Source organism: Microcaecilia unicolor, chromosome 3 (genome assembly GCF_901765095.1).
Source record: "Microcaecilia unicolor chromosome 3, aMicUni1.1, whole genome shotgun sequence".
In the NCBI taxonomy this organism is placed as follows: Eukaryota; Metazoa; Chordata; class Amphibia; order Gymnophiona; family Siphonopidae; genus Microcaecilia; species Microcaecilia unicolor.
In genome coordinates this window covers 16,649,178-16,675,439 of record NC_044033.1, presented here as the reverse complement: position 1 = coordinate 16,675,439, position 26,262 = coordinate 16,649,178, and the positions used below count along the sequence as shown (strand labels likewise).

At 46.7% G+C, this 26,262-nt stretch overlaps 1 protein-coding gene across 2 annotated transcripts in view; it reads right to left on the bottom strand.

Moving 5' to 3' along the window:
- DAAM2 (dishevelled associated activator of morphogenesis 2) overlaps window positions 1-26,262 on the bottom strand; it is a 482,413-nt gene that overhangs the window by 23,073 nt on the left and 433,078 nt on the right. For both annotated transcript variants that reach the window (XM_030195775.1, XM_030195776.1), the window contains exon 22: window positions 25,471-25,531. In XM_030195775.1, the coding sequence (XP_030051635.1) occupies window positions 25,471-25,531 (61 nt within the window). The remainder of the gene's footprint in view (window positions 1-25,470; window positions 25,532-26,262) is intronic.

Here is a 26,262-nt window from a genome sequence, read left to right as displayed (position 1 = left end):
CTTCTCCCTTCTCTCTGCTCTCGCGGAAACAGGAAATGCATCACGGGACACTGTGTGCAGAGAGAAGGGAGAAGCTGGCGGCGAGCCTGTAGTCTTTTTCTTCATTGACGTCGCTGCCACGGAGCGTATGGAGGTAAGCTCCGCCCCTTTAGCCTCCCCAAACAGTTGGGCTACCGACCGTCTATGTCCATCCCCTTTATAGTAACATAGTAAACATAGTAGATGATGGCAGAAAAAGACCTGCACGGTCCATCCAGTCTGCCCAAGAAGATAAATTCATATGTGCTACTTTTTTATTTGTACTGTCCTCTTCAGGGCACAGACCGTATAAGTCTGGCCAGCCCTATCCCTGCCTCCCACCACCAGCTCTGGTACAGACCGTATAAGTCTGGCCAGCCCTATCCCCGCCTCCCAACCACCAACCCTGCCTCCCACCACCAGCTCTGGCACAGACCCTATAAGTCTGCCCAGCACTATCCCCGCCTCCCAACCACCAACCCCGTCTCCCACCACCAGCTCTGGCACAGACCCTATAAGTCTGCCCAGCACTATCCCCGCCTCCCAACCACCAACCCCGTCTCCCACCAACAGCTCTGGCACAGACTGTATAAGTCTGCCCAGCACTAGTCCTGCCTCCCAACCACCAGCTCTGCCACTCATTCTAGGCTAAGCTCCTGAGGATCCATTTCTTCTGCACAGGATTCCTTTATGTTTATCCCACGCATGTTTGAATTCCGTTACCGTTTTCATCTCCACCACCTCCTGCGGGAGGGCATTCCAAGCACCCACCACCCTCTCCATTCTTTATCATGCTCTTCTTTGAACCTTTTCCAATTCCACTATATTTTTTTGGAGATACAGCGACCAGATTTGAACGCAATGCGCAAGGTGAGGCTGCACCATTGAGCAATACAGAAGCATTTGTAATATTCTTGGTCTTCATTTGCATCCCTCTCCTAATAATTCCTAGCATCCTGTTTGCTTTTTTTGGCCACCGCTGCACACTGGGCAGAAGATTTCAGCATATTGTCTACAATGACACCTAGATCTTTTTTGAGTGCTGACACCTAAGGTGGATTCCAGCATCAGGAAACTATGATTCGGATTATTCTTCCCAATGGGCATCACTTTGCATTTGTCCACATTAAATTTCATCTGCTGTTTGGATGCCCAGTCTTCCAGTTTCCTAAGGTCTTCCTGCCAGTGGCATAGCTACGTGGGGCCTGGGGGGGCTGGGCCCCCGTAGATTTGGCCCTGGACCCCCCTGCCAACGACCCTCTCGACCCCCCTCCTGCCGTCACCGTCCTTTGCTGGCGGGGGACCCCAAACCCCGCCAGCCGAAATCCTCTTCTTTCCGCAGGACGTCAGAAACAGAAGGAAGCCTTTTGCGGAAAGAAGAGGACCTCGGCTGGCGGGGGTTGGGTCCCCGCTAGCGAAGGTAGGCGACGGCGGGTTGGCAGCGGGAGGGGGGATGAGAGGGTCATCGGAGGGGGGCAAAGTTGCTGGTGGCGGGGTCAGCAATGGCGGGGGGTGGGGGTTGGCAATGGCGGGGCGGGTCAGCGGCGCCAGGGGGGGGCTAAAATGTGCCCCCCTCACCTCGGGCTCTGGACCCCCCTCCCGCCGAAGTCTGGCTACGCCCCTGCTTCCTGCAATTTTCACAATCCGCATCTGTTTTGACAGCTTTGAATACTTTTGGGTCATCTGCAAATTTAATCATCTCACTTGTCGTTCTGATTTCCAAATCATTTATAAATACGTTCAATAGCACCGGTCTCAGTACGGATCCCTGTGGAATTCCACTATTCACCCTCCTCCATTGAGAAAAATGGCCATTTAACTCTACCCTCTGTTTTCTGTCCAATAACCGATTCCTAATCCACAGAAGGACATTGCCTCCTATCCAATGACTTTTTAATTTTCTCAGGAGTCTCTTATGAAGAACCTTGTCAAAGGTTTTCTGAAAATCTAGTTACACTACATCAACTGGCTGACCGTTATCCACATGTTTATTCATGCCTTCAATGACATGAAGCAAATTGGTGAGGAATGAACCCATGCTGACTCTGTCCACACCGGCAATAGCCATCTTGGATCTTCCACCGATATTCAGAACTTAACCGGATAATTTCAACTGGATAAAGATAGGACTGCGTTTTATGTGGTATGTGGTCCTATGTATCTAGTTAACTTATCTGGTAAAGTACAGAATATTGGCACTTAACCGGATAAGTGCCAAGTCTATCCTCAGCTTAGGCATCAACCGGTAAATTCAGCGGCACCATCCACTTAACTACCACTGAATATACCCGGATAGACCAGGACAAGAGATCAAGCGACCTACACAGCCAGGAGCATTTCCTGGCTGTTAAATTGCTTTGAATATCAACCCCTTAAAATACATATTAACTGTCCTTTCCCCAACACCCTGTAAAGTAAATTGATTTTTTTACTCTTTCCAAAAGTACAAAGACTAGGGAGCACTCGAGGAAGTTACATGGAAATAAATACTTTTAAAACAAATAGGAGGAAATATTTTTTCACTCAACTAATAGTTAAGCTCTGGAATTCTTTGCCGGAGGATGTGGTAATAGCGGTTATTGTATCTGGGTTTAAAAAAGGTTTGGATAAATTCCTGGAGGAAAAGTCCATAGTCTGCTATTGAGACAGACGTGGGAAGCAACTGCTTGCCCTGGGATTTGTAGTATGGAATGTTGCTACTCTTTGAGATTCTGCATGGAATCCTGTTACTCTTTGGGATTCCAGAACCTTGCTATTCTTTGGGGTTCTACGTGGAATGTTGCCACGATTTGGGTTTCTGCCAGGTACTTGTGACCTGGCTTGTCCACCTTTGGAAACAGGATACTGGGCTAGATGGACCATTGGTCTGACCTAGTATGGCTACTCTTATGTTCTGTTTCCAATACTTTAGCAGTCCAGTTTCTCCTGCTCCCTCCCCCCCCCCCCCCCCCCCCCCACAAAAATTATCTTTTAGAGGTTAAAAAAAATGTAAACCCTAACCTCAAGCTATTCATTGTGCCGATACAAGTAGCATTTGATAGGAGGAGCAGTTAATATCTCCAAAGACCCACAAGATCCCTTATACACTCATGACATCCTCCAGGAACGAAGATTATATTTTTACAGCAGGCCACATACTCAAGAGACACTTTCTGTATGCAATTTCCCTTTTCTTCTCAAACGAAATCCAAACGTGCAAGCCTAGACCTGTTCCAAGTTCATTTTAATTACAATGAGGAAATTAAATTTGAACTTGGACTACCCTTAGGTACTAGTTATAAGTCACATCACATCGCTGCCTCTGAAGGTAGAAAGCTTGTGCAAAAAAGGTTGGGTTTTTTTCAATTGTGGTTTTATTGATCTGTTTCAACATTCATGTACAATTTAATTGAATGTAGCAACAGGGACTTTAATCTACCCAGAGCCTTTTATAGTTCACTTCATTTTCATTTCATTTTATATTCCACTTTTCTTCTTTCTGTTGTTTGTTTTGGTCTCCGCTTCCCCCACTGGGACCTCATTGTAGCACAGTACACGATGGAAGATAAGGGACAATTGACTCCCAGGGGCAAGATGCACTAAAGTCGTCATTAGAGCCGTTCCCTACCGAATTCCATAGCGAATCGGTAGGGAAAGGCTATGCATCAAGGAAAGGGAATGCAAATGAGCTAGTCGTTGGAGCTCACTTGCATTTTCTATTCCATCGTAAAACAGTCGGCCAATCGGCCGGTCGAGCATGCGCAGAGCAGCAAAGCGCTATGCTGTCTGCTCTGCGCATGCCAAATACACCTCTGTGCCGCCCGAAGATGCCGCCGCTCACCTGATCAGCTGATATCGGAGACTGCAGTTGAAAGCGTCCATCACAAAAATAGCCTTCCATTTTGGCCATTATTCACACCCAAATAATAAAAACATCCTTTTTGGTGCTTCACAGTCAGCTAAGAGACCTGGAAGTCTCTGAGCCAATCACAGCGCATTTAGAACTAAACGCGCTGTGATTGGCTCAGAGACTTCCAGATCTCTTAGCTGAGTGAAGCACGGCCAAAAAGGACGTCTTTATTATTTGGGTATGAAATGACCAAAATGGAAGGCTATTTTTGTGATGGACGCTTTCAACTGCACTCTCTGATATCAGCTGATTGAAAAACGGCCAAAATGGAAGGCTTTTTCGAAGTGGAGCAATTTTTTTTTTGTTGTTGTTGTTACTTTTATAGCAGTTTTTCAATCCAGCGCAGCCCCAACGAGAGGTAAGACCTCTCGTTAGATTTTCCGGCGTTTTCCACCGTTAAGGCAATCGGAAAAGGTTAGTGCATCTCATTACAATAGGGTTTCTGCACAATTTGCTCATCTGCATTCCGTTTTCGTTAGCTGCTACCGTCGTCGGAGAAAAAAGTCTTTAGTGCATGCCAGGGTTTACTACTTGCTCGTTAAGTTTAGTGCATCTGGCCCCCAGTTTCCTTAGTTTTCCTGCTCACTGGTTCCCTACCCCTTTGGGTATATAAACATATGTCAGGTAAGTGGCTACAGTGGGATAGAATGCCACATGACATTAAATTATAGCAATCCCAGTTCCCAGCCCCTCTGCGCCTTCTACCCAAACTCTCAACCCTTTGGCTGCCACTGGCTTCTGCATCTGTCCCACGCATGCTCAGACGCTGTTAGACCGCTCAGCCATTCCAGACATTGTGCCCTGCTTCCTCTTTGGTTCATCCAGTACCCAGGCCCCTAACCCTGTCTTACGAACGAGCTTTCTAATAGTTCAAATAGCCATCAAAGTTAGTGAGAATGGGGGTTAGAGCCAGTAGCATCACTAGACAAAAGTATTTGGAGGTGGGGCACAGGGGAGGCAAGTCAAAGTGACATTTCTGCACACTACACCCCCTCCTCACCCTTTTAAATCAGAATAAAAGGTACTATAAATTCCCCAAACCGCCTTATCCAGTTACAGCCCCACAGAGAACAAGTAATAATTCATTGCACCGTTCAATTAAGTCTTCCATATGAGAATGAAGTCCGGACATTATAGACCAGTGGTTCTCAACCCAGTCTGGTTTCCAGGATATTCGCAATGAATATGCATGAGACTGATTTTCGTAACAATGGGGCAGTGAATGAGCAGCATAAAATCGGTTTTGCTTGGGATCTTGCCAGGTACTTGGACCTGGGTTGGCCGCCGTTGGAAATGAGACACGGAGCTTGATGGACCTTCAGTCTGTCCCAGTATAGCAATGCTTGTGTTCTTATGGAGTTAAATTTTGAGAGCAGTCATTAATCAAGATGAATAGTAGCAAAAGGGACATTTGGGAGTTATAATTTCTTCTACAGATGTGTATATTAACAGCTTCTCTCTTGGCAAGAAGACTTGATTGTCCCTTACGCTCATGTCACTCACTCTTCTCTGGGCACTAAAGGCAGGTTCCTTGGACCAGGGCCGCCGAGAGGTGGGGGCAAAATTCCCCGGGCCCAGGCCTCCAAGGGGGGCCGGCGCAGGGTCTCTCTCTCTCTTTCCTGCTCCTGACAGGACCCGAGAGATCTCGTCCCGAAAGGAGCAGGAGAGAGAAAACTCCTGTGCGGGCCCCCGTTGGAGGCTGGGGAGGACCCCGGAGCTTCCCCCAGCGCTGTTCTGCTGAGCGGCTGGTTTTGAAACCGAGCATGCCCTGAGAGGAAAAGCAGCCGCAGGGGCAGGCAGTCAGCGCTGGAGGAAGACGTCTTCTGCTGGCTGGGCCTCGGGATCCTCGCCAGCCAAGGTATTTCCTGTTGCAGCAGCGATGGGGGGTGGCAGTGGTCGTGATCAGGGGGGCGGCAGCGTACGACGATTGTGTGTGGGGGGGGGGGGGGGGCCGCAGCAGCCCTGCCTCGGGCCTGGAGGCAGCGGCCCTGGCTGGGACTCCAGTTCTATTAGCTGTAAGAGTCCCCTCAAAAAACGGACAACATCTGGATGTGCTGCCATGGAAGAATTCTACAGTCACAGAAAGAAGCAAGAGTTGCAACCTGCACCTTCGCAGAATTTAAGCCAAACCTTTCTTAAAACCATCCTGAAAAAAAGTCAGAATATTAGCTAGAGAAGACTGAAAAGATAACATAGCGCTATAAGAACACAATAATGCCGAACACTCTCCAGAGTCTAGAATAAGCCATTGATGTAGAGTGTTTTCTAGCCTGTAGCAAAGTTATAGTAACATCTTCCAGATAGGCTTTATTCCTTAGCTTTGACCTTTCGAGAACCAGGTCAAAAGATGAAAGGGAGACAGATTTTCCATCTGTATTGGACCCTGGGTAAAAAGACCTCTTTGAAGGGGTAACACTAGTGGCTGATCTATCCAGGAGCTGCACAGGAAACTATCTTCCACCTGCTGGAGAAATACTGAATTGGAACTGCTGCACAGTGCTTCTTATAACAGAGCTCGGTTCTCGCTAACTCCACCTGTTGGTAGATGGGAATAACTTACAAGTTCTGGACTGATCTGCTGGTGATGCTAAGGGAAAAGATAGGCGTGAATATTCAAAGTTAAACCCCACTGAGCTAGCTGGCTGCTGATATTCAGGGGCACTTAACTAGGTTGTGCCACTGCATATCGGCTCTAACCTGCCATGCCCTAACCGGCTAGGTTGGGTGTGATCCGGGGGCAGAGTTTGGCTGGAGACATTACTTAGCTGGTTAGCAACATATTCAGTCAGCTAACTAGCTAAGCATGCAAATAAAGACAGAACAGCAAAGAGGTTGTCCTAACTTTTATCCATGGAGTTAACCAGGCACTGGTCTGAGCAGCTTACAAGCCACTTACCTTCGCAGGCTGAATATCAGGCCCACTGTTTCCCTCCAAAACCATGGGGGTGCACATTTTTATATATGTACTGTATATACATGTAGATATATAGTCCAACAAGTACCCTCTTAGTCTCTCCTATGGGGTTGGGTTTCAGAGCTGCTCTATGCAAAGTTACTAGATGTGGACTCCTGCTGCAGCACCCGAGTCCAGAATTAGGGGTTAAGAGGAAGCTTGAATGACACCAGGGCCACATTAGTTATTGTACTGGAGTGCTGTTAGTTCCTACACCAGGGTGTTGTTAGCCTGTTTTGAGGCTATAGTTAGTTCTCGTGTTGGGGTGCTGTTAGCTTCTGTGCTTGGGGTGTAGGTAGTTCCTGTTCTGGAGTGCATTTAGTCTGTTTGGGATATTGTTAGCCTTTGCTTTGAGGTTACGTAGTTCTTGTGTTGCTATGTTAGCTTCTGTTTTGGGATATATAGTAGTTAATTCTTGAGTTGGGGTGCTATTAGCTTCTGTTTGGCAGTATAGCTAATTCTTGTACTGGGGTGCTCTTAAACATTGTGTTGAGGTGATATTTGCCTGTTTGGGGGTATAGTTAATTCTTGTGTTGGGCTACTGTTAGCCTCTGTTTTTGGGTTACAGTGCTCTTAGTCCCTGTGTTGGGGTTATATTTGCTTGTTTTTGGGGTGCTATTAGCTTTTGTTTGGGGTATAGTTAATTCTTGTGTTGGGGTGCTGTTAGCCTCTGTGGTTGTGTTACTGTGCTCTTAAACATTGTGTTGAGGTGATATTTGCCTGTTTGGGGGTATAGTTAATTCTTGTGTTGGGGTACTGTTAGCCTCTGTGGTTGTGTTACTGTGCTCTTAAACATTGTGTTGGGGTGATATTTGCCTGTTTTTGGGGTGCTATTAGCTTTTGTTTGGGGTATAGTTAATTCTTGTGTTGGGGTACTGTTAGCCTCTGTTTTTGGGTTACAGTGCTCTTAGTCCCTGTGTTGAGGTTATATTTGCTTGTTTTTGGGGTGCTATTAGCTTTTGTTTGGGGTATAGTTAATTCTTGTGTTGGGGTGCTGTTAGCCTCTGTGGTTGTGTTACTGTGCTCTTAAACATTGTGTTGAGGTGATATTTGCCTGTTTGGGGGTATAGTTAATTCTTGTGTTGGGGTACTGTTAGCCTCTGTGGTTGTGTTACTGTGCTCTTAAACATTGTGTTGGGGTGATATTCGCCTGTTTTTGGGGTGCTATTAGCTTTTGTTTGGGGTATAGTTAATTCTTGTGTTGGGGTGATATTTGCCTGTCTTTTTGGGGTGCTGTTAGCTTCAGTTTGGGGTATAGTTAATTCTTGTGTTGGGGTACTGTTAGCCTCTGTTTTGGGTTACAGTGCTCTTAGTCCCTGTGTTGGGGTTATATTTGCTTGTTTTTGGGGTGCTATTAGCTTTTGTTTGGGGTATAGTTAATTCTTGTGTTGGGGTGATATTTGCCTGTCTTTTTGGGGTGCTGTTAGCTTCAGTTTGGGGTATAGTTAATTCTTGTGTTGGGGTACTGTTAGCCTCTGTGGTTGTGTTACTGTGCTCTTAAACATTGTGTTGGGGTGATATTTGCCTGTTTTTGGGGTGCTATTAGCTTTTGTTTGGGGTATAGTTAATTCTTGTGTTGGGGTGATATTTGCCTATCTTTTTGGGGTGCTGTTAGCTTCAGTTTGGGGTATAGTTAATTCTTGTGTTGGGGTGCTTTTAGCCTCTAGTTTTGAGGTGTAATTTGTTCTCTGTTGGGGATGCTATTAGTTTTTTTGTTTTTTTTTTTGCAGAAGAGCCTAATCACATTCATTTAGTCCCATGAATGTATTTTCTTATGTGTGCATGCAATCTATTTTTAGACATGCCAAATTTTTTTTTCTCTTCTAACTGTAGCTCTTTATGTTATTCCAACAGCAGTGCCTCTTCCCAGACTGTCCCTAGTGACCTAGAGTTAGTTCAGGTCATTTCTGCTGCAATAATTCTTTCCACTCTTAAATACATGCTTGTTAATACATTACAGTCCTAGGCTCTTAGACACAGGAACGCAGTGTGTGCTGCAACCTGCACCAATCCAGCTGCCTCGTCTGATTCTCCTTTGCCCAATCTTCAGGACAGATTAAACAGACATTTCACAGATCTACTCTCTTCCCGCCATGCTGCTGCTAACGCTGATCACCCAATCACCGTGCCTCTGCAATTCCCCATACGGTCTGGTCGTGAGCCTGGGCGGCTCTGCTGCATATATTCCTGAGCTGACAAACTGTCTGCAGCCTCACTACCGAACACAGGGCCAGATGCACTAAACCTTAACGACCCTCTAACAACCCTTTAACGAAGGAAATTCCTAACCGTTGCATGCATTAAAGGCCTTTTTCCGATGAAGCAAGCAGCTAACGAAAACGGAATGCAAAAGAGTAACTACCATTGTAATGTGGACGATTCGGGATGCACTAACACTACCGACGATTGCACCGAATCATTTACCGCGATATATTTTACGTGTAGTCAGAGCTGTCAGACACTCCGCTACTCCCCGCTCCCCCCTGCAGCATACAAATCCAAGCTGGCATGTTTAAAAGTGAGATTAAATAAAAACTTCCCAGGCTTCTCCCTGCATCCATAGAAAACTAAAAACAAAAACTGAAATAGATCGGGAGGGGGCAAGGGCGCTCGTCAGGAGCGTCCTGCATGGACTGCCTTGCCCCCCCCCCCCCCCCCCGCCGCTTCCCCTGTACGAAAAATCTTAATTTTAGCAGCCCCGGTCCCCCTCCCTTCCTGTTCCTTTCTCTCTTCTCTGCCAAAGCTCCGCCTCCCGTCATCCTCCGGCCCCGCATTACTGACGAGCGCCCTTGCCCCCTCCCGATCTATTTTGATTTTTGTTTTATTTTCTTCTAGGGCAGGGGGAAGCGGGGAGCCACGTGTTTGTGTTGTGGGTTTTTTTTTTTGTTTTGACGTTTGCGGCATGCGCACAGCAGCCAGCATAACGCTTGGCTGCTCTGCGCATGCTTTAGGGGCCGATTACCGACGGGGATTACGAATGTTTAATACATTGTACTTTTCAATACCGCACCGAACGTGTGCGACTTGTTTTTTTGGTGCATTCTATGTTTTTTCAAATTTGTTAGGACTTTTACGTATTAGGTTTTTTTTAACGTTTGATTGATGCATCTGGGCCACAATCCAGGTCCTCCGGCATTTTCAAGAGGTTCCAGGCTTTTCAGCCTCTGTATTCTGCATTTTGCTGGTTCTTCAGCTGCTCTGTTCTGCACCTCACCAGAATTTAGAGGCTCATCTGAACCCCATTCAGGAATTTTACGCTACGAGATGAGCAGGAAGAGAATTCCAACAGCTCGAAACTGGGATCAGGGCGGGGGACTTTTCGACAGACGGGTGGCCCTTAACAGTAGTAGAACTCTGAATAAGACCCATGGGGGAAGTTTTAGAGACAAAGGGTAGGAAAAGTCGAGAACCAGCTTGCACTGTTTTGAGTACCCATGCCAGAGAACGGCAAATATTTTTCTTGCAGATCCATCAAAGGCAACCTCAGGATACTTGGCAGCTCGCATAACGCAACTGGGGTCAGCCCAGTGCTTTTCCACACTTCTATCACTCACAGCGAGCTATTTATTTTTGGTGCCTTGTATTATTTTAAGAAAAAACAGCAGCATGAGCTGAGCTGCTTCTTCTCACAGCTCGAATCAGGCCGATAACATCTCCTTTCTAACTCATTTTTAAAGTTCTTGATTTCTGAAACTCAGTGTTTGGTTTGCAGGGTCAACAACCAATAACTGACCTACCACTTTCGTAGCCCAGTCTCACCGCAATGGGGACTGTTTCTCTCCCAAAATTTGGATTTAAATACTCATTTTTCCAATTCTGAGCTCAAGGTGAGTTACAAGCTGAGGTACACTGGACAGGGGTCCCTGACTCAGAGGACTTACAATCTGTTTGTGCCTAAGACCATGAAGCATAGGCGGTCGGTGGCTCAGCTGTTTGGAGAGGCTAAAAGTGGGCCAGCTGGGAGCAGATCCCAAGTCTATAATTATCTAGCAACATGTAGAAGGAAAGGTCAGCAGGAAAAAGAAGGAAATAGACCAGGATGACCAGGAATGAACGAGGAGACTTCAGATGCTGGTAAAACGTTTATTGGTGAAGACTTGTGTTTCGGCAGTGAGCTTGCTTCAGGAGTCTTTATAAAACATATGTAAAACAATCAGATGGTCAATAAATGTTGGTTCAAATAGATCTTGAAAAATGGTCTTGAAGGTTCGGCATAAAATGAGCTGTGTCTGCTCCATTTTTCAAGATCTGTTTGAACCGTTTATTGACCATCTGATTGTTGCTAGTGGAGGAGTAGCCTACTGGTTAGTGCAGTGGACTTTGATCCTGGGGAACTGAGTTCAATTCCCACTACAGCTCCTTGTGACTCTGGGCAAGTCACTTAACCCTCCATTGCCCCTGGTACAAATAAGTACCTGAATATATGTAAACCGCTTTGAAAGTAGTTGCAAAAACCTCACAAAGGTGGTATATCAAGTCCTATTTCCCTTCCCCCCCTTTCCCTTATGACATCACAATATCAGAAGTGAGCCAAGTATTGGGCAGTCAAGTCATTGTGACATCACTGATGAGGTTGGCTCAGGCATTGGTGGAATGAGGCATTATGACATCACAGTATCAGCTCCAGTGGAGGAGTAGCCTAGTGGTTAGTGCAGAGGACTTTGATCCTGAGGAACTGAGTTCAATTCCCACTGCAGCTCCTTGTGACTCTGGGCAAGTCACTTAACCCTCCATTGCCCCTGGTACAAAATAAGTACCTGAATATATGTAAACCGCTTTGAATGTAGTTGCAAAAACCTCAGAAAGGTGGTATATCAAGTCCCAGTTCCCTTTCCCTATTTGAGATTCTACATGGAATGTTGCTACTATTGGAGATTCTGTTGCTACTATTTGAGATTCAACACAGAACGTGGTTAGTGCACTGGACGTGCACTGGACTTTGATCCGGGGGGGTGGGGGGGTGGGAACTGGGTTCAATTCCCACTGCAGCTCCTTGTGACTCTGGCCAAGTCACTTAACCCTTCATTGCCCCTGGTACAAAATAAGTACCTGAATATATGTAAACCGCTTTGAATGTAGTTGCAAAAACCTCAGAAAGGCAGTATATCAAGTCCCATTTCCCTTTCCCCCCAAACCCCTCCGAGAGAAGTTGCATTGGCTCCCAATCAAAGAACGGATAATCTTCAAAATCTGCACCTTAGTCCATAAAATCATATACAGCGTAGTCCCAAAATACATGACAGACCTCATAGACTTACCAATAAGAAACAAAGTCAGATCGTCAAGATCCTACCTAAACCTACACTACCCAAATTGCAATTGACTGAAATACAAAACAACTTACGCAGCCGGCTTCTCCTACATAAGCGCACAACTATGGAATGGGCTCCCAAAATCTGTGAAAACAATCCACGACCACTTGAACTTCAGGAAATCACTAAAAACCAACCTCTTCAAAAAGGCCAACCCCAACGACCCCATGTAACCCTCTTCACCTACCAACACAGCATGACTATGATCAAACAGGACAACACGCAATCTTCATCCATTCCGACCCTCCACTTAGACCTCATACGATCACTATACAACTTTGTATTTGTTAACCACCGACTGGGCAAACGCCTTTGACGGTACTATGTAAGCCACATTGAGCCTGCAAATAGGTGGGAAAACGTGGGATACAAATGTAACAAATAAATAAATAAATAGATATAGATAAGGTCTCTAAGGCCAGTGGTTCCCAAACCTGGTCCTGGAGGCACCTCAGCCAGTCAGGTTTTCAGGACATCCACAATCAATATTCATGAAAGCGATTTGCATGCAGTGAAGGCAGTGCATGCAAATCTCTCTCATGAATATTTATTATCTTGCATCTAGTAACAGTTTCACAAATTTTTTTTATATATTTTAAACCTTTTTATTAATCTTGTTTGCATGTATATCTATACAAAACCAGTGCATTTTGTCTAGCAAAAAAGGTGCCGGTACTCAAATGCCAGGCCACCCTTCAGGGGAGTGATCATTGAGGGACCCACCCTACAATAGCCAGGACCCCTGCAACCAGTCACAGAATCTATGACAAGGTAGAATTTGTATGTAGAACCTGAGCTCTTTCATTAAAATGCGAGAACCATGGGTCGAGTTTAGCAGTCAGTGGAAAAGGTGCCGGTACTCAGTACCCCCAAGTACCCCCTCAAAAAGAGCCCTGTACAAAACCAATATTAAAGGAATCCTGTTCAGAAGGAATGGATCCTCAGGAGCTTAACCGAGATTGGATAGCAGAGCCGGTAGTGGGAGGCGGGGCTGGAGGTTGGTTGGGAGGTGGGGATAGTGCTGGGCAGACTTATACAGTCTGTGCCAGAGCCGGTAGTGGGAGGCGGGGCTGGAGGTTGGTTGGGAGGTGGGGATAGTGCTGGGCAGACTTATACAGTCTGTGCCAGAGCCGGTGGTGGGAGGCGGGGCTGGTGGTTGGGAGGCGGGGATAGTGCTGGGCAGACTTATACTGTCTGTGCCACAGCCGGTGGTGGGAGGCAGGGATAGTGCTGGGCAGACTTATACGGTCTGTGCCAGAGCCGGTGGTTGGGAGGCGGGGCTGGTGGTTGGGAGGCGGGGATAGTGCTGGACAGACTTATACTGTCTGTGCCACAGCCGGTGGTGGGAGGCAGGGATAGTGCTGGGCAGACTTATACGGTCTGTGCCAGAGCCGGTGGTTGGGAGGCGGGGATAGTGCTGGGCAGACTTATACGGTCTGTGCCAGAGCCGGTGATGGGAGGCGGGGCTGGTGGTTGGGAAGCGGGGATAGTGCTGGGCAGACATAAGGTCTGTGCCAGAGCCGGTGGTTGGGAGGCGGGGATAGTGCTGGGCAGACTTATATGGTCTGTGCCACAGCCAGTGGTGGGAGGCAGGGATAGTGCTGGGCAGACTTATACGGTCTGTGCCAGAGCTGCTGGTTGGGAGGCGGGGATAGTGCTGGGCAGACTTATACGGTCTGTGCCAGAGCCGGTGATGGGAGGCGGGGCTGGTGGTTGGGAGGCGGGGATAGTGCTGGGCAGACATACGGTCTGTGCCAGAGCCGATGGTTGGGAGGCAGGGATAGTGCTGGGCAGACTTATACGGTCTGTGCCAGAGCAGGTGGTGGGAGGCGGGGATAGTGCTGGGCAGACTTATACGGTCTGTGCCAGAGCCGATGGTTGGGAGGCGGGGATGGTGGTTGGGAGGCGGGGATAGTGCTGGGCAGACTTGTACGGTCTGTGCCCTGAAAAGGACAGGTACAAATCAAGGTAAGGTAAACACATATGAGTTTATCTTGTTGGGCAGACTGGATGGACCGTGCAGGTCTTTTTTCTGCCGTCATCTACTATGTTACTATGTTACTACCTATTAACCTTGCATACTACCAATCATACCTACACTCATTCTCCTACTAGCAACGGATTCCCCTATTAACCATTAGGTGTTGCATTATTGCTCATTACACGTTTTACATTTCTTTCATCATATTATTTGGAAACCAGTTGTAAATCTGATCTTTTATCACACTAAAGAACTCCAATGTCTGTTACTATAAGCACAGTCTAATTAATTCTTCTTAGTCGCAGTTCCACTTATCTGGGTGATGTTTAATCTGTTAATCCTCTTTATGGTGTAATGGGTTGTCCGTCGCATCGTGCTTTGTTATCTCAATTAAAAGTCCCTCCACGTTGTTCAACCTTTTCCTCTTTTAGATGTGATTCCTTCTCCCTCGTCAAAGCCCACTTTATCACAGCCATACGCGTTTCGCTCTTAGCGTCTTCAAGAGCATGGACTCTTATAACTTCTTGCTATTCTATTTTGTGGTTTCTGCCAGAGAGGCTCACTCCACCGGACATCTGGAAATGGCATCTACCTGCCCCCTAACGCTGCGCCTGCGTGGTCAGTGTCAAAATCCATATTTATTATGGATATCCTGAAAACCTGACTGGCTGGGGTGCCTCCAGGACCAGGTTTGGGAACCACTGTCTTAGGTTATCGAATTAAAGCAGATTGGGGAAAAAAAGTGTTTGTACATGAGGCCTGAGGCCAGTCTGCCTCTTTTCTCTCTTACAAATCCTACTTGCCCTCAGCCAACACACTAAGAAAACAATTCAACTGTATTTAAAGATCCCTCAAGAGACAGTGGGGCTCATTTTTGAAAGAGAAGGATGTTCATCTTTCGACATAAATCCTATCCCCCCCCCTTTGTGTCCAGAATAGCCCTATCTGTTCCCCCCCCCCCCCATGTCCAGTATTGCCCCTCTGTGTCCCTATCCTTTCTCCCTCCGTGCCCAGCACTTCTTCTGTGTCTCCCGGTCCCTCCCCTCTCTCTTCCCACACCTCCTACCCTGGGGTCAGTATCTCTCCCAATCTCTTCTCCCACCCCCCAACAGTTCAGTATAGCTCCCTCTCAGGTCTCCAGTGTCTCTCCCTCTTTCTTCCCCCTCCCTCAGTCTCTCTCTCTCTCTTCTAACCCCCCCCCCCCCAAGCTGGTCCAGCATCTACCCTCTTCTTTTTCCCTTCTAGTTCAGCACCTCTTGCTATATGACCCTCCCTCCCATAACACCCCGTGGAGCAGAGCAGCCCTTAGTTCTACCTCCCTGAGTCAAACAACTCTCTGTTCATCCCTCTCGCCAGCAGGTCCAGCATTTCTCCCCCCAAGGTTCCAGCTTCCCTCCCAATCCCCAGGGCCCACTAGTGCTGCTAACCTGCATTGTTCACTGCTGGTAGAGGCACCACAGCAATTGAACGGAGTAGCCTCGGATCCTCGGTTCTTCCCTGTGATGCGTCCTGCTTTCTCTGATGCAACTTCCTGTTCTGTGTGGGCAGGATGTATCACAGGGAAGAACTGAGGCCCGAGGCTGCTCCTTTCAATTGCTGCAGTGCCTCTACCAGCAAACAATGTAGGTTAACAGCAACAGCGGGTTGTGAGAAGCAGGAGAGAGGGAAAAAGGAGAGGTGACTCTGCTGTGAGCTGGGGCTGCTGAACAAAGCTTGTGGAGGTTGCTCTTGCTGCTGGGGAGGCTTAGCCTCCCCAAGCCTCTTAGACAGGGCACCTATGCCGTGAAGGGTGGTGTGATTTTCTCAAGATCCCCAGGAGCTCTGATTTACCTGGTTCTTGGCCCACTGCTCTAACCACTGGTCTAGTCCTCCACTCCATGACTGATCTGTGTATAGGGTAACAGCGTCAAAATTCCCCATTTTAAGTCCTGAAAAGATCTCATTCCCTGGCGACCTGGCAGAGGCAGCACTTCGAAGCCGTACCACCCTCCCCCTCCCCAAACTCCAGGGAAGTGCTTCATTGCTCTCGTCTCCAGCTGGCTCTCATTTTGAGAAAAATCACCCTTCTCTACACAAGATCTGCCCCCAGAGGTTTCAACAGCACTGGGAAAAGACCAAAGATCCATCAAGCCCAGCACTCCATCTCCGACAGTGGCCAATCCAGGCCCCAAGAACCTGGCAAAAACCCCAAATTTAATAACGATCAATGGACTTTTCCTTCAGGAATCTATCCAGACCCCCTTTAAACTCAGCAAGGCCAGCTGCCGTCACTACCTTCTCCGGCAATGAGTTCCAGAGTCTAACTACGCGCTGAGTAAAGAAAAACTTTCTCCGATTTGTTTTAAACCTACCACATTCTAATATCAACTTGGGTACCCTGGTTCTATTATCGTTAGAAAGCGTAAACAAACACTTCACATCTGTCCGCTGTACCCCACTCATTATTTTGTACACCTCTTATCATATCACCCCTCAGCCGCCTTTTCTCCAGGCTAAAGAGTCCTAGCCGTCTTAACCTCTCCTCATAGGGTAGTCGTCCCATCACTTTTATCATTTTTGTCGCCCTTCTCTGCACCTTCTCCAATTCCTTCCTACCAAAAGAACATTTTTTATTTCACCAATGTTCTATGGATTTTGCAAATATCTGTGGCGCAGACCGCAAAGAGATCACACAGAATGGTCGAGGTTTTAAGCTCTGCCGCACTTCCATCCCTCAACAAGACGTCACTTAACCTGCCTGTACACAAACTCAAGGCCGTATGCTCTTCGAGGAAGGTGCAAAGAAGCCATGCAAACTGTGTATACCTCAGTCACTAAATAAATATCAGAATTAGGAAATGTTGTCTTTCAGACCTGCTGGAGGAGTGGAGGAGTAGCCTAGTGGTTAGTGCAGCAGACTTTGATCCTGGGGAACTGGGTTCGATTCCCACTGCAGCTCCTTGTGACTCTGGGCAAGTCACTTAACCCTCCATTGCCCCAGGTACAAATAAGTACCAGAATATATGTAAACTGCTTTGAATGTAGTTGCAAAAACCTCAGAAAGGCAGTATATCAAGTCCCATTTCCCTATTTGAGATTCTGCATGGAATGTTGCTACTATTGAGATTCTGTTGCTACTATTTGAGATTCTACATGGAATGTTAATGTTGCTATTCCACTAGCAACATTCCATGTAGAAGCCTGCCCTTGCAGCCGCACAGGCTTCTGTTTCTGTGAGTCTGACGTCCTGCACGTACGTGCAGGACGTCAGACTCACAGAAACAGAAGCCTGCGCGGTCACATTGCTGATCTGCAAGGGCCGACTTCTACATGGAATGTTGCTAGTGGAGTAGCCACCTAGTGGTTAGTGCAGTGGACTTTGATCCTGGGGAACTGCGTTTGATTCCCACTGCAGCTCCCTGTGACTGTGGGCAAGTCACTTAACCCTCCATTGCCCCTGGTACAAAATAAGTCCCATTTCCCTTTCCCACTTATGACATCACAATATCAGAAGTGAGCCAAGTATTGGGTAATCAAGCCATTGTGACATCACTGATGAGGTTGGCTCTTATTGGTGGAATGAGTGGAGGAGTAGCCTAGTGGTTAGTCCAGTGGACTTTGATTCTGGGGAATTGGGTTCGATTCCCACTGCAGCTCCTTGTGACTCTGGGCAAGTCACTTAACCCTCCATTGCCACAGGTACAAATAAGTACCTGAATATATGTAAACTGCTTTGAATGTAGTTGCAAAAAACCTCAGAAAGGCGGTATATCAAGTCCCATTTCCCTTTCCCCATTTCCCTGGTGTAAAAAAAAATGATATCTTCACTTAGAAATGCAATGACCTTGAAAGTTTGCTTTTCCAAGCTATGAAAGTCAGATCCCAGGGGGTACATTTAATAGTAATCAATAAATATTAAGTTGACTAACACAGTACACCCCCCGCAGTGAACCTTTTGAAGGTCTCGCTGGGATTTTATGGACTTTGGACAAACAGCATAGTTATCACTGGACAGGCTGTTGAGCGAAAACACTGATGCTTCCTTATAGTGACACTTCAAACTGTTTCTGCTGAAGGGTCCAGGCTTTAAGATGTTTCTGGGGTCCTGGAGGAGGGGTCAGTAGTGTACACAGTATGGGAGCAGCACTGTAAACGAGGCAGCCCCAGCAAGGTGCAGGCAAGGGGCCAGGAAGAGCCAACTCAAGTGAGGGGCAAGAAGGGACAGCTACGAATTGTAGAAACTCAAATGTATTCTAGCTAAAATAGAGTGTCCTTGTGGTCAAGGTACACTGAGAAGAGAGAAAGAGAATAACCAGGAGGAACCAGCAGACACTAAATGAACATAGTAGCATAGTAAGTGATGGCAGATTAAGATCTGAACGGTCCATCCAGTCCTGCCCAACAGTCACATTAACTATCAATCCAAGATTTAAATCAACAATTTTTATTTATTTATTTGTTGCATTTGTATCCCACATTTTCCCACCTCTTTGCAGGCTCAATGTGGCTTACATTATGCCGCAATGACAATCGTCATATACGGTATGAGAAGAAAACTCCCTGAGCCCATACGTCAGGCCCCCTCCCTGCCCATCTTTAAAGCCTTGCTCAAAGCCCACCTCTTCAATGTCGCCTTCGGCACCTAACCACTACACCTCTATTCAGGAAATCTAGACTGCCCCAACTTGACATTTCGTCCTTTAGATTGTAAGCTCCTTCGAGCAGGGACTGTCCTTCTTTGTTAAATTGTAGTAGCACTCTAGAAATGTTAAGTAGTAGTAATTAAGGTATTTTAGATAACAAGAAAATTAGAAATAGAAGAAATAATTAATACATATCGGATATGCAAAATGTAAGGTAGAGTATATCATTAAATAATTACAGTGTGATTAAAGTAACCAAATTAAGAGTTCAATGTTGATTACTTCCAATACAGATGTGATAGTGAGTCTATTATGAAGGATTCTTGTTGTAAGTCTCGTTAAATAATTTAGTTTTCAGTGATCTCAAGAAGACCGTCAGATCTTGTTTTTTTTTTTAAGGGATTCGGTAGTTTATTCCAACGTTGCGCGCAGGTGAACATGATATTATATACTTGATCATGGTCTTTCTTTGGTGTTTCTGGGACATAGACTGTAGAAGCCCCGCCCGGCTCTGTCCTTGCCAACTTTGTTCAACATATTTATTTATTTGAAAATTTTATAGCCGCATCATTACCTCTCCCACCACACAGTGGCATAGTAAGAGAGGACGGCACCCCAACCTCCACTCTCCTTCCCCCGGTGCACACCACATACCTGAATTGGTGGGGTCCCCAAGCCCTGTTAGTAAAATCCTTTCTGTCCGCACGTTGTCCACTCCCCCTTCACGCAATGCTGGGCGTTTGAACAACCAAGCATGCATAAGGGAGGCCCGCCCCCCCCCTGAGCATGTGTGAAAACCGCGCATGAGCAAGAGTGGGCCTCCCTCGTGTGTATTTGGTTGTAAAAAAAAACACAGAATTGGGCGGGAGAGAATGGCACTGTGCGCGGGCAGGAAAGCCTCCACTGGTAGGGCTTGGAGACCCCGCCAGCCAATCGCCTCGATTTTGGGGGTGCCTGGGGCACCCACTTTGCCTCTGCTGATACGGCGCCCGGGCCGGTCCGCCCCCCCCCTCCCCCTACTATAGCACTGGTACCACAATCTGAAACTCTCCCCTATCCTCATGGAGTTAACGAGTGCACTATGCAGGCGCATTGCGAGTAAATTCAAAAAAGGGCTCCCAAATCGTTAATAATTTGTTAATCGCCTTTTCCCCCACATGAAGAACAGTTAAGTCATTCCATCCACAATAAATCATGCATTTGATTTCTCCAAAAAGTTAATATGAGAGGTTCAACACCCATCCAGCAAAGCAGGATGCTTTTCTTTCCTACTAAGCAAGGTTTCCGAAGAAAGAGTTTCTGCTCGATGAGCAGAACATCAAGATCTTCGCAGAGATCCAGGAGACGCATCTCTGGAGTCCTAATTATAGCCCATTTTTAACAGCCCTTGTAAATGATTCTACACCTTCACCCAAAATGCTTTTACCTCTTATCACAACCCCAAAAGCAAACGATGTCCATAAACCCTGCCTGAAAATATTTACCACACTCACCCAATACTTCAGGTCTAATCTTAGCTACCCATGCTGGGGAGAAAATACAACCTATACATAAACTTAAAATGTGTTTCCTTCATATGTAGACACTCCGCCAATCGCCAGCTGCCTACCACTGCAGCCAGAAAAATCATCTCTCTCATAATCTCGCTCTAAGTCCTGTACCCGTTTGCGCAATATCATCCAGAGGGACGAGACCATAAGATCCCTCTGTGGGCCACTGTAAAACTTTGCTATCGACCGCCCCCCATCAGACTTATCCACCTGTCCAGGGAGGGACTTCCCAGCTGTGTCCTTTGCTGCACAGACCTCTCACATAATGACACGTCTGCAAGTACTGAAAAAAGTCTGACATATTCAAGCCACAAAATACGAAAGTGCCTTACCCCTAAGAGAAAAACTACATTGGCTTCCATTTAAAGAACGTATTACATTCAAGGTCTGCACCCTTGTTCACAAAATCATTTACGGAGAGGCCCCGGTCTACATGTCAGACCACGTAGACTTACCACCCAGGAACACTAAAAGATCAGCACGCACATTCCTGAACCTCCATTTCTCCAGCTGCAAAGGACTAAAATACAAATTAACACATGCATCCAACTTTTCCTACATAAGCACGCAGCTATGGAATGCACTACCATTTGGTGTGAAAAACATTCCTGACTTAACCAACTTTCGGAAATCACTGAAGACCTTCCTTTTCATCAAAGCATACCGCAACGATCCATCGTATAAACCCTAATGCAACACCACTTTTTCTCTAGTCCTGAATTGTGATCTATTCATACTTGTTTGATTAAGTTTACTATGCTATTCATGTTCTCTATGTATCACCACTTGTATCTCTAACTCTGGATTGGCGATTGCCATGACGGAACACTGTAAGCCACATTGAGCCTGCAAATAGGTGGGAAAATGTGGGATACAAATGCAGCAAATAAATAAATAAATAATATTCTCTCAACCATGTAAAGGGCTGTACTATAGGATGGGCCTTGTCTAGCAAAAGCCAAACTTGCCCTATCCCTTTCTCCTGCCGTTTCCTGTACTTCCTTCTCTCTAACCCCGGGGCAAAGTCTCCATTTCCCAGCAGGGGAAGATACTTAGAGCAAAAGATTCCGCCTTCCAAACCTCTGACATGCCATTTTCCAGGCCTAACTTACTGATGATCATAAAACGCTCCTCTCGATCTCGGGTGGTAACTTTTTCCGTTGCGCATGTGAAATATACGCCAAACTATAAGGTGTAAATAACTGTCCTTCCAACATATGATTGCAGAGCCAGCTGGTGCCCTTCAGCCAATCAAGGATTTGACATATCCGATGAGGCACATGAAAACAGCGAATATCTGGGAGCCCCGTTCTACCTTCCCCTAGCAAGAGCTGCAGTGTTTCCAGTCTCATACTTGGCTTCTGTCTCCTGCCACAAAAACTCTCCCAGAATCCCATCCCACCTATTCATAGTAACATAGTAGATGACAACAGAAAAAGATGTGCATGGTCCATCCAGTCTGCCCAACAAGATAAAGTCATATGTGCTACTTTTTGTGTATACTTTATCTTGATTTGTATCTGTCATTTTCAGGGCACAGACCATAGAAGTCTGCCCAGCACTAGCCCCGGCTTCACCACCCAATCTCGGCTACGCTTCTGAGGATCTCTTCCTTCTGAACAGGATTCCTTTATGTTTATCCCACGCATGTTTGAATTCCGTTACCGTTTTCATCTCCACCACCTCCCACGGGAGGGCATTCCACATACCCACCACTCTCTCCGTGAAAAAATACTTCCTGACATTTTTCTTGAGTTTGCCCCCCTTCAATCTCAATTCATGTCCTCTAGTTCTACCGCCTTCCCATCTCCGGAAAAGGTATTCATATCCTTTCGTTTCAGTACACATGGAAGATGTTCTAACATGTATAACCACTTTGGCAGCAAAATCATCTTCACAACTGGAAGTCACCCAACTAGCGATAAGTGATAATCCCGACAAATTTTCAACAATTTAGCCACCTCAGACAACAATGGCCCAAAATTACGTTGATAAAGTTTAGTCACGTTATTGGGTATAGAAAGGCTTATATATTTGAGACTACCTCTTACCCATTTCAGAAGACAATTCTTCTCTATATCTGTAGCTAATCCACGCATGGAAGGATTTCCAAGACTCACTCGCAAACCTGAGAACCGACCAAAAGCCTTTCAATGAAGCAGGACTTGAGGTAGTCCGATCTGGAGGTGCAGATCGCTGGCAAACAAGACCACTTTAAAACTCGCAAGCCTGTCACCGCAGGATCTTGAAAGCAAGCACCACGATAGGGGCTTCATACAAAGGACAAACAGAGTGCGGAACGGGAGCAGCCCTGCCTTGTTCCACGACCCGGATAGATCTGATCTGAAAACAAGCCATTAGTCATCTTACCTTATATAATAAAACTCACCCTCAACGTTCTGAAGACACTGACGTCACATCCGTCACTTCCTTCAGGGTTCGAAGGGTTCGTGGTGGTGAAGCCACCGAAATCGCCAAGTCTCGGGGCCCCGCCCTCGCGTCAAACGTGATGACGTCGAGGGCGGAGCAATGGCGTCACACCGACGGCAGAGCAATGGTGTACCATGCGTTCAGGAGCAGCGGAGCAATGGCGTCAGAACGACGAAGGGGTCAGTAGGTAGATAGGGAGGGAGGGAGGAAGAAGGGGGGGTATTGGGGAGGAAAACCTTGCTAGCGCCCATTTCATTTGCTCCAGAAACGGGCCTCTTTTACTAGTGTTTTAAATGTTAAGACCATCAACTTAAAAAGATGCCTCTCCTTCACCTGTAGCCCAACAATCTGTCACAATAAAGAACCAGCATTTTCCCTTCTCTTCCTATGCAAAAGTCATCTAGCAGCCATAGTTTGAACAATTTGCAATCTTGGAAGATGTTCAGAACTTAAAACTACGTAGAAACCATTACAATATTTGAGGGCAGTGGCGTAGCTACTGGTGGGCCTGGGTGGGCCAGGGCCCACCCACTTTGGACTCAGGCCCACCCAAAATTGTGACACTTGCTGTGGCTGATGGGGATCCCCAAACCTTGCCAGCTAAAGATTTTCTGTCCTTGGGCAGCCAGCGCTCTTCCAAATGGCAGCCAGCAGCACTTGCCTTGAGCTGACGCTAAGACCGGCCCTTCTGCACATGCTCAGTTTTCGCACATGCAAAAGCACTGAGCATACACGGCCTTGAAGGCAGCAGCATCAGTTTGAGGCAAGTGCTGCCGGCTGCCGTTTGGAAGAGTGCTGGCTGCTCGAGGAGGAGGAGGAAATCTTCAGCTGGCAGGTTTTGGGGATCCCTCCAGCTCAAGTATTTAATATTTGGGGTTTTTGGGCAGGGAGGGGTAGAGAGAGGAGCAAACCGGAGGGGGACCGTGGGGGGGGGGCGGTTAATTCCATGTCCGCCCACCTTGGGCTCTGGCCCACCCAAAATTGGCCATCTAGCTACGCCCCTGCTTGAGGGCACTAATAACTAATGCTTGAACCTGCAAGGTAAGGGCAACTAGAAAATCAAGATTAAACCACAGCATGGAAGACTATGAATGGTTAACCAGCACCTGCGTTCCTGTATGCATGGAGAACCATGTGTAACCGAATCATCACTGACTCCTTGGAGCTCCACAGAACATCTGTCAGGGAACCACGCTCTACAGTAAACACTTCCAATGGAAACAGGGAGCTTGGTAATAATGCTTTCAGCATAGATCTTTTTAATCATTAACACTGGCATGCAGAGCATGGACAATCCCAGATATTGTAGTTGAAAGATAGGAAGCAAAGAGTGGGGTTGAATGGTCAGTATTCTCAGTGGAGAAGGGTAGTTAGTGGGGTCCCACAGGGGTCTGTGCTGGGACCGCTGCTTTTTAACATATTTATAAATGACCTAGGGATGGGAGTAACTAGCGAGGTAATTAAATTCGCAGATGACACAAAATTATTCAGGGTTGTCAAGTCGCAGGAGGAGTGTGAAAGATTACAGGAGGACCTCGCGAGACTGGGGGATTGGGCGTCCAAGTGGCAGATGAAGTTCAATGTTGACAAGTGCAAAGTGATACATGTGGGTAAGAGGAACCCGAATTACAGCTATGTCATGCAAGGTTCCACGTTAGGAGTTATGGACCTAGAAAGGGATCTGGGAGTCATCGTTGATAAGACGTTAAAAACTTCTGCCCAGTGTGCTACGGCGGCTAAGAAAGCGCACAGAATGTTGAGTATTATTAGGAAAGGGATGGAAAACAAACACGAGGATGTTATAATGCCGTTGTATCGCTCCATGGTGCGACCACACCTCGAGTATTGTGTCCAATTCTGGTCGCCGCATCTCAAAAAAGATATAAAGGAATTAGAGAAGGTGCAGAGAAGGGCGACGAAAATGATAAAGGGAATGGAATGACTTCCCTATGAGGAAAGGCTGAGAAGGTTAGGGCTCTTCAGCTTGGAGAAAAGGCGGCTGAGGGGTGATATGATAGAAGTCTACAAGATAATGAGCAGAGTAGAGCGGACAGATGTGAAGCGTTTGTTTACACTTTCAAACAACAACAAAACCAGGGGACACAAAGATGAAGCTAGAATATGGTAGATTTAAAACAAATAGGAAAAACGTTTTCTTTACTCAGTGTGTAGTTAGACTCTGGAACTCGTTGCCGGAGAATGTAGTGACAGCAGCTGGCCTTACGGAATTTAAAGGGGGTTTGGACAGATTCCTGAGGGAAAAGTCCATTGAACATTATTAAATTTTTTTTTTTTTGGGGGGGGGGGGGGGTTGCCGGGTTCTTGAAGCCTGGATTGGCCACTGTCGGAGACAGGATGCTGGGCTTAATGGACCCTTGGTCTTTTCCCAGTATGGCGGTGCTTATGTGGCAAAATACTTATGTTGTTGATCTAGTAACACTAGTAGAAAAATCCAATTAGTCTATCCATTCTACCCCATTATTCGGGTCTACATCATTATGGAAATATACCCATTACTACGGTAGAAGCTTCCCTCTGTCTAGGATATTTCTTTCTCAAGTCAGTTTTAGAAGATAAGTCTTAACACCAGCGCTGTGCGGCTGACAGAAAGGATAAGCGTGAGAAAGAGCAGACAACTCATTTTTGGCAGCTTGCCCAACGGCAGAGCCTAGGTACTGCTCATGCATAGTTAATCAGGAATACAGAAATACTCACAGCCTCGACGGCCTTCAGCCCACTCTTGATGTTGTTCACTTCCTTTTCCAACTCCATCAAGCTGCAAACGAAAGGAGCGGAGAGACACAAGACCGTAAGAATTAGCGGGACAGTCAAACAAAAATCAGGAGATGTAAAACTACACAAGCATAATATGCGCAAGGAGGATAACCACAGATCTACATTTTCCGGCCAGGAACGGCTCCTGGCCGGCTACATAACATTTAGCCGGCTAACTGCTAATATTCAGCGGGAGATAGCCGGTTATCTCCGTTTAATATTCATGGTTAGCGCATACCGGCTAACTGGCTGTATCGCGAATATTCAAGCGCTGGCCGGCTAAATTTAGTGGCCAAATCGGGTCGCCTAAATAGCAGGTCCTATATTTGGCCACTACAAACTCAACTGGCCAGCACTGAATATTCACATAGGGAAAGGGAAATGGGACTTGATATACCGCCTTTCAGAAGTTTTTGCAACTACATTCAAAGCGGTTTACATATATTCAGGTACTTATTTTGTACCAGGGGCAATGGAGGGTTAAGTGACTTGCCCAGAGTCACAAGGAGCTGCAGTGGGAATTGAACCCAAGTCCACAGAATCAGAGTCTGCTGCACTAACCACTAGGCTACTCCTCCACTAGCAACATTCCATGTAGAAGCCTGTCCTTGCAGATCAGCAATGTGGCCACGCAGGCTTCTGTTTCTGTGAGTCTGACGTCCTGCACGTGCAGGACGTCAGACTCACAGAAACAGAAGCCTGTGCAGCTGCGTTGCTGATCTGCAAGGGCAG